Source organism: Myotis davidii, unplaced genomic scaffold, assembly GCF_000327345.1.
Source record: "Myotis davidii unplaced genomic scaffold, ASM32734v1 scaffold1113, whole genome shotgun sequence".
Taxonomy (NCBI): Eukaryota; Metazoa; Chordata; class Mammalia; order Chiroptera; family Vespertilionidae; genus Myotis; species Myotis davidii.
The window spans coordinates 451,228-460,046 of record NW_006284942.1 but is presented as its reverse complement, the minus strand read 5'-3'; the positions used below and the strand labels follow the sequence as shown (position 1 = coordinate 460,046).

At 44.8% G+C, this 8,819-nt stretch overlaps 2 protein-coding genes and 1 pseudogene across 2 annotated transcripts in view; 1 reads left to right on the top strand and 2 right to left on the bottom strand.

The window, feature by feature from the left end:
• DHX35 (DEAH-box helicase 35) overlaps positions 1–5,095 on the bottom strand; it is a 61,521-nt gene extending 56,426 nt beyond the window's left edge. Inside the window, exons 1-3 of the mRNA XM_006755229.2 lie at positions 5,088–5,095; positions 2,381–2,519; positions 2,017–2,164 (exon numbers count right to left, since the gene is read on the bottom strand). Coding sequence (XP_006755292.1) covers positions 2,017–2,164; positions 2,381–2,519; positions 5,088–5,095 — 295 coding nt within the window. The remainder of the gene's footprint in view (positions 1–2,016; positions 2,165–2,380; positions 2,520–5,087) is intronic.
• Positions 5,096–6,377: 1,282 nt separating this feature from the next.
• LOC102756625 lies at positions 6,378–7,624 on the top strand (annotated as a pseudogene).
• Positions 7,625–8,285: 661 nt separating this feature from the next.
• Positions 8,286–8,819, bottom strand: part of FAM83D (family with sequence similarity 83 member D) — a 21,187-nt gene continuing 20,653 nt past the window's right edge. The window contains exon 6 of the mRNA XM_006755228.1: positions 8,286–8,324. Within this exon, the coding sequence (XP_006755291.1) occupies positions 8,286–8,324 (39 nt within the window). The remainder of the gene's footprint in view (positions 8,325–8,819) is intronic.

The window sequence follows — 8,819 nt, the reverse complement described above, 5'->3', positions numbered from 1 at the left end:
ATATGAACAACTGTAAAGCTACTTTTGCCCCACGCTATATACTCTACCACTTAACACACTATCACACTACCCAATTATTTTGGGTTTTCTAGGTCATAGTTGAGGCATGCATCCCACTCTGCCTTTGTTCATGTTGCACCCTTTACCCAGAGCTCCATTTAGACAGTCTACCTCCCTGTGGAACAAAACCTTATTTGTGCTTCAGTGTCCACCTCAAAAATATCTCTCTTTATGAAATACTTCTCATCCCCATATTCAATCTTTCCCTCTCCTCTATAGTACTTGCATATAATTATAATGGTTAATATGTGTCCAGTGCTAACAGCTTTACATGTACTCTCATTTAATCTTTAAAACAATCCTTGGGTAGATGTTATGCCCAACTTACAGATAGGGTAACCGAGACTTTCAGCACTTAAGTGAATTTGCCAAGTGTGGGGTGCAATTACGGTGTTTTGGCCAGGTTCAAGCCTTGGACTAATGAAAAGACAGGGTCCTCTCATTGCCACGTGCAAGTCCCACAATTATAGCCAACGGCTGTGGTTGTAAGCTTGAACCTATGGTCCGAACACGTAGTCCCACTTGCCTTGTGATAGAGTTCGGGTGCATGTAGTTAAGCGAGGTGGAAACTCAGAAGAATGCTGTAAACAACTTGCTCACGCCCCTACTTTGCCTCGTGGCATCTGCTATAAAATAAAGACACGGCTTGTGGGCGCTGGCGCTGTCTCCTCATCAGGGAGCAGCGTCCCACCGAGACCCAGCTTTCATTCTCTTGTCTGTCTTTTCTCAATCCTTTCACACACCACCCCCCTTCATGGCACATAAGGCGCCTGCCCCGCCACAGCCAAGTCACCAAGTTAGTAAATGGTAGTCAAGGATGGGCTCTGCTGCTTGACTCAAGCGCCCATTTTCCTTACCACCACCTTTTCGTGCCTCCTTTTAAAATCTCTTCTAAAGGGTACCCAACTTCATAGTATAATTGAGAGAATAAACCTTGAGAGCAAAGCAGAGCCCTGGTCTCCCAGATGTCTCCTGGCCACAAGTTTGGTGTTCAATAAGTATATTCTCAATGAATAAACTACATAATGGAATAAAACTCTTAGAGTAATCCCATATTCTTTAACTAAAACAATATACGGGTCTGATTTTCAATAGTTCATTCAGGCCTTTATTATACTTAACACTCTGACCTATTATTAAAGGCCTGAATAAATAGAGGGAATCTCATTACTTAATGGGAGCTTAGTTTTGGCCGCAAGTAAGACTCAGGATGGATAACTGGCTGATGACCTGAAATGCTGAATCATAAAACTGTTAAGTGACAAACTACAGATTTTTAAAAAGAATGAGCACATCCCTTGCATGGGTTTATCTCCCACATCACTTATATGCCTGCTCAGAATTACAGGGATCCACTCTAAAACACCCTTCAAAAGCTTTCCTTGTGTTACCTTCTCCAACTCATTTCATTTCTGCTGCAATATACTTTGCACATCCAGACCTAAAGGGGTGCAAGCGGTGGAAAAATGAAACTTTCGTTTTTCACTAGAAATTGACGGAAGGGGAGGAAGTAATGCATCTAGCAGGGTCTCGCGTGCATACATTCAGTAAAATCCTGATGGGGAAAATTAAAACAAAACAAGCAAAGCATCTTGGGGCTGAGATTCGTGTTAGCCTGCAAGAGGCGAAGCGCGTGGCAGCCACCATGAAAGAGTTCACTCTCTGGCCGACACTCGGAGTGGACAAGAAGGACCCTAAGACAAAAGAAGGCACTTTCCCTTTTCGTGAGGCACTGACTCTGTGCCAGACACGCGTGGTGCGCCTTATTCGAGCCCGCAAGATATTATTCTGCCTGTTTCACAGACAGGAGCTGAGGCTCAGATCAAAGGCGCTCGGCTGCGGGCAGAGCGGACAGCCCGAACACAGGGAGTCTGACTCTATGGCTTGAGCTCCTAAACCCTGAGCGGCACCGCCTGTCCGGTCACAGAGTCGCCCCAGGGCAGTAACAGGACACGCGTGGGCGCTTTAGCGTTTCCCCATCTCGCGGGTTGGGCAAGACAGGCATCAGGAGTGAGGTCAACGAGGCCTGGAGGGGCTGAGACTCGAACAAGGTCACAGAGAATTTCCGCCCGGGCTGGGAGCGGACCCCCGAGTCCCCGGCCCCCTGTGGGCGCCAGAGCCACAGAGCCGACCGGCACCGGCCGGCCCGCGAGGTCAGGCCTGGGAGCAGGGTCGCCGGCCCCAGGACACCGGCCGCGGGACCAAGACCAAAGTCAGGCCGCCGGCCCCCCCCCCCGTGGCCACCGCCCCTCTGCACCACGTGACCGGAGGTTCGCGCTCCCCCCCCCCACGAGCGTTCTGGTCCCGCCCCCAGGCTCACGTGATCCGTGATCCGCTCCGCTACCGCGGAGAGCGGGGCGCGCTTCTCTGTTGTTTTCAGCTTTGCGGTCACTGTTCCAAGTGGCCTCTTTAGGAGCGTGGCGTGGCCTGGATGGCGGCCGCTCGCCTCCAAGGGCGAGCTGCGGGAAAAGACCACTGGCACGTAGTGAGCACGGAGACAGTGCAATTAACGGCTAAATACTGATTATGTCGCAAGCAATCTCATATCTCAGCTTTACTATTGCTCTTTTACTCTCCTCCATATTTTCAGGTCGAAGCATAATAACTACCTTGTGTGTTTGCTGGTTCAGTTAATTTTTATTGGGCGCCCGGATACTGCAGTTTTCAGTCCCTACCTTCGTGGAGCTTTTGTTCGGTGGGTGAAGGCAAAAGTGAAGAGGAAGTAAATGCTTGGTAAACAGCAGTGTTTATTACTATCAGTAAACAAAACAATGGGAAACAGTATGGAAGACTTCGGGAGCCTTGAGAGTAATGCTGAAAAAAAGGGATAAAAACGGTTTGGAGTAAGAGGATTAGAAATGAGTAGGTCAGTTGGGCTAGGACACTAATCCAGTGTCTCCTACAATTTGACTGCTCATATGCTTCAAATGCTTGTTAAAAATACAGATATTAGTCCCCAGTCCATTCTTGAGTCAGAATCCTCAGGGGCAGAGGCCTGGAAACCTGCATTTTAAGAAGCCCCACAGATAATTCGTTTTTATCAAGAGCTTGAGAAAGAGTTCACTAATCCAAAGGAGAGGTAATACTAGTAAGTTCAAGTAGAGGACTATTTTATGGGTAGGGAACTAGTTGAAAGGAAGTGTGAGGCTTCAGATTAGAGCTGTGAAGGAATTTCTGCACTTTCAGAGAAGTTACATAGTCATGGAAAGGTCGGGGGTTGGAAACATGTAGACATGATTTGGAATCCTAACTTTGCCATTTCCTAGTTCCTACCTGTCATCTAATATTTAAAAAGGTTGTATTAAATGAGATAACATGTAAAGTACCTAACAGTGTAAGACCTAGCATGTGTCCCAATTCAATCAATGTTAGCTCTCCTTAACTCAAATAGAGCAAATTCACCAAAAGGAAAAAAAAAAATCTAAATTTACATGCATACATTCATTTTCCAAATATCTTATTTCCATAATAATAAAAATAGGATTCAATACCTGATAATCCCTCTGCCTAGAATTCTCATACAATCTTTAAAATATTCCTTATAATGGTCAGCTCTAAGAAGACTTCTCTAAACTCACTATCTGGGTTCAGCATCCCCCCTCTGTAGGCTCAGACCTGTATGCTCACTTTTGTGGTGAACTTACTTAGTTGAACTATAGTTAATATTCAAGTATTACATTGAAAGCTTCTTTTTTTTTAACATTTTATTGATTTTTTACAGAGAGGAAGGGAGAGAGATAGAGAGCTAGTTTCTATAAAGAAGTCTTCCTATTTATAAAGAAACCGTAAAACTAAGAGACTTGCCGAAACCGGTTTGGCTCAGTGGATAGAGCGTCGACCTGCGGACTGAAAGGTCCTGGGTTCGATTCCGGTCAAGGGCATGTACCTGGGTTGTGGGCACTTCCCCAGTGGGGGATGTGCAGGAGGCAGCTGATTGATACTTCTCTCTCATCGATGTTTCTAACTCTCTATCTCTCTCTCTTCCTCTCTGTAAAAAATCGATAAAATATATTAAAAAAAAACAAAAACTAAGAGACTTTAGTCAACATCTAGTCTAGGACAGCATTTGCAATCTTATTCCCCAGAATGTCATCAGTTTGGCTCAAATAAAATCTTATAATTGTTTTTTAATCTAAATACTCTGTTTTATAGAAAACAACAAAACAAAACTGAGGCTCATGGAGGTTAATAGGATTTGGCAGAATCAAGGAGTTAATTTTGCACCAGAACTGAAACTAGAACTCAGGCTTTCTGATTTCCAGGCCAGTGTTTTTTCAACCACATGGACCATTTAAAGTCATTAGAGCTTAGCTCTCCTAGGTGTGAATTAATTTATCTGTCCCAGAAAGTTCTCAAAGCCCAACTGTCCTTAATGGGTTGTTTTGTTTACAGATGTCTATTGGAGAAAGCACCTAAGTAATAACATGATGTCGATGGTTTGATTTTACTGTCAAAAACTACGAATGGTCTCAGTAGACTATCTTATCCTTCCTAATCAACTATTTTCAGAAAGAATGGCCTAAAATAACAACTCTAAAATGAAAACCTTTATGTCTTAAGATGGCAATCAGATTTATTTAGTTTGTTGCCAACAATTCCATGAAAGTTTGATCATTTTGTTACATAAGGGTTACATTTTGCAACTTCTGAATGATAACAGGTTTTCTAGAAAGATGCTCCTCAAAATCATGTTTCATGGTACATGAGATAAGTTTTTCTGTGCCTATGGTAACTGGTACTTTCTGCCTTGAACCATATTATGTCTAACCATCTTGGCCGTGTTTAGGAGGCAGATTTAGCACTTTTCGTCTTTGACGATTTAAGGCTTTTATGTAACAAGGGTTATTCTCACTTAAGCAAAAATGGCTCATAAAAGCCCAAGAGTAAGTAGTTGTGACTTGAGACACAGCTGCATTTGTGATCATATCATTCTCTCTTCTACTGACCTAGGTGTCATGCAATAACTAGATGGCCATGTCAGTTTAGCTACCACATCCTCTCGGCATCAAGTTTCTTTCCAAAAGTACCTGGCCATGTATCCATCCTTGAATCAGTCGCAAGGGCCAACGACTATGATGTGCTGGCTTACACCTAGGTCACCCACTCCACCCCTAGTCAGGTGTGGTCAGCTTCACCAGAACCATATGGACTAACAGTTGGGAACAGAATGCTTCCTCAGAGAAATTTGAAGGTAAGAGGATGAGGGCAAATGAATGAAGTAAAAATAACAGATGTCCATACCACCACCTATGTAGTCATGTGCTAGAACTCTTGGCTTCCTAAGAAAAATTCTAATTTCCCTTGAGTCTGCTTCATCAAGCCACATCAGAGAGAGCTACCTCCCAGCCTGAAAAGAGGTTGTCCTTTGTAGAATTGCTTTTACAGAATTGTACTATACTGGGATTTTCCACTGAGTCTAAGGTGCAGCCCTCTGAAACTTGTAACATCTGTAAACCTGCCTGGTTTGTTGGCTTGCACACAAGAATCAAGTTCACAAATGTTTTAGCATACATGTTTACTTAGCTCCAAGGATTCGGGTACAGATATCCCTAAGGAAGGAGACTCAGCCATCAGGGGAGCCTATCATATTGGCCTGAGGAACATGCATGTCTATGGAGTTGGATGAGCTGGGGAGGGCCTCCTGAGGTTGGTCAGGAAGTATTCTACAGATAGAATGATTGTATGCTTGGGACACTTGAAAATGAAACGGGGTGTTCACAGGAATGAACTGCAACTCTGCCAGGCAAATGGGGGCGCATTTCCAGGTGGCACCAGTGAACCTACTGAATAATGTTAATAATGCTCATCTGAACACATTCAACATAAGGCACATGTTCCATGCTCACTTCGTCTGAATACATCTAATTTCCAGGTATGGACAACTGCCCTTGGGGAGTTTAGAACACCCCGAATATCTGTCATTGTGTTTATTATCAGAATGCTTACCTATCATTTTGATAAGAGGATACTTGTGAGAAATTCTTACCCGATTTTAGTACTGAGGATTGTTCTTCCTATACCTGCATTTTACTCTTAGAGCTGAGGGACATTGTGAATGGTAGATCCAACGAGGGTTCTCTTTCTGCCCTGGCCACTCAGAAGCTTTCTACCCAAAGTAAGTGTGTTGGTCACCCGGGCACACACCTGTAGCCTCATTCCTGACTCATTTGCATTCCCCACCCTTGGGTTTTTCATGTAGAGGCAGGCGATAAATGTTTTTCTCTCTCCCCGTCTTCCTCTCTAAAAATAAATAAAAACATACGGTATTAAAAACAAACAAACAAGAAGCTGACGTCCTGCCCAGTGCTCAGGACAGGCGCGATAGGAAGCAGGATTAGGAGGCCCAGGCCCAGGACCCTGAAAGATCTGAGGAATCCACCTCCTTGGTCAGGGCTCATAACCACCATTATTGCCCCCTACACACACACACACAAGCATGTGTGTGCACCCCAGCCCAGCTATGGCCCTGGTCAGCATCAATGAACTGCCTGAGAACATCCTGCTGGAGGTGTTCACATACGTGCCTGCCCATCAGCTGGTATTGGACTGCTGCCCTGTCTAGGGCCTCTGGCGCGACCTCATTGACCTTGTGACCCTCTGCAAACACAAGAGCCTGTGTGAGGGCTTCATCACCGTGGACTGCAATGAGCCTGTGACTGACTGGAAGATTTTTTACTTTTTGTGCAGCCTCTGCAGGAACCTCCTACGCAACCCATGTGCTGAAGAGGGTCTGAGATCCTGGCAAATCGACTACAATTGGGGGACCACTGGAAGGCGGAGAGCTTCCCTGGAGGCCATTGGCTAGATTTTCCTACCTCTAAGGTCAGGAAGTACTGCGTCACATCCTTTGGATTATGCCTCAAGTCCCAGATGGTGTACCTCAAAGCTGAGGGCTACTGGGAGGAACTAATGGACATAATCCGGCCTGACATCGTGGTGAAGGACTAGTTCGCCGCCAGAGCAGACTGTGGCTGCACCTACAACATCCGAGTACAGCTGGTCTCAGCCCACTACAATCGCCTTGGCCTCCTTCGAGCCCCCACCTGTGACCATCCAGCAGTGGAACAATGCCCAGTGGACAGAGGTCTCTCACAACTTCTCAGATTACCCTCCAGGCGTCCGCCACATCCTCACCCAGCATGGGGGCAAAGACACCCAGTTCTGGGCAGGCTGGTATGGGCCCCGTGTCACCAACAGCAGCATCATCATCAGTCCTAAGATGACCGGGAACCCAGCGGCCTCCACAACGCAGCCCAAGACCACGCAGGAGCAGGAGCAGGGGCAGGAGCGGGAACGAGACGGGAACGGGAAGGGGGTGAGGACTTTAATAACTTGCCCTCCCCACTTCATTTCTAGACCCTTCTGACAGTCTGGATCTGATAGCCTCTCATCTGCCTCTGTCTCCGCCAGCCAAGTGCCAAAGGTCTCCTCCAGGCAAGAGATGAGCAGTGGGGGGCAGGGAGGCCCTTGCCCGAGGACCTCCTGCCACAGTTCTAACCTTGGGCAAACCCACTGTTGTGAAGCTCTCACTTCTTGTCATAATAAATGTTTCCAGTAAAACCAACCAAACAAACAAACAAAACACTGCAGGTGTACTCATGACCTGGGTGCATCAGCAAATGTCTACATGGCGGACAACACCCTCTCCTATTAAGACCTCTTTTGCTCTGGCCAGATCAGACAAAGGAAGCCATTATTTAACTCTCTTCCTTTAGTCTGTTCATGCAAATGAGACTAGACAAAAACAGGATTCCACAATCAGACTAACCCTGATTAGCAGGGTGTAGAAACCAGTTGCATTACCTGCCAATGAACTAGGAATCTGGGATAATTATCAGTTATCTTCTCTGCCCCTACTCCAGGATATTAGATTGCTAAATCATTGTCAATACACCCATCTGATGAAATTAAGCCCATGGGGCCACTAGAGTTAATATCAGGGATGAATCCAGAAATGCAACGAAGGCTTTCTTTGGCAGAGAAGCAGAGAACCAAGGTCACTGTCTAAATAGCTCAAGCTTTTTCTTTGAAAAGAGACAGCTAAAGGCACATGGAAAGACCTGCGATTTTTGGCAAGTGTCCTCATTCACACTATAGAGAGAGTAACATCAATATTCATAATGCTAAGGAAGGGGTGACCCTGATGCTTGCTGTTTTATGTCTTCCATCTTTTAAGTGAATTTGGATCATGTACTTTTCTCCACACAAAAATAGCTTTAGGTACATTACTTGTGACATACTCCCAGAGTTAAAGAGAAAAATGCCTGAAAGAAAAAAAAGGGGAAAAAAGGTACTCAAGCAATCACCAAATAAAAGTTGTTTATATTTAGTTAATACTAAGAACACAGATATCCTAAAGAAGAGACAATTAAGAAACCATTTACTCTAAATAGGATTTTGACCATAAAAACTAGTGATTCAAAGTTCTTAAACAGAAAAACACACAAATCTAGGAAAATGCAAAACATATTTTCTCTCTTACCAGAATTTACCTCTTTAAGAGATATCAATGTTAAAAATGTGCAAAGAAACTGTACCCATAGTGTTTAAACCATAAAAACAATAGCCAGTTTATATATGACAAAAACAAAATTAAAGCATGTAAAATAATGTGCAGTTTATAGAATTCAAAGAAAATCAGGGTGACTAAAAGTCAGGCAAAAGAAAAACAACTGGGAACAGGAGACATTTTGCAGAGCAGGATGCTCTGATGATGTCTATTGCAAGCCTGGAGGAACCCAGGAGGCTCTCAACCTGGG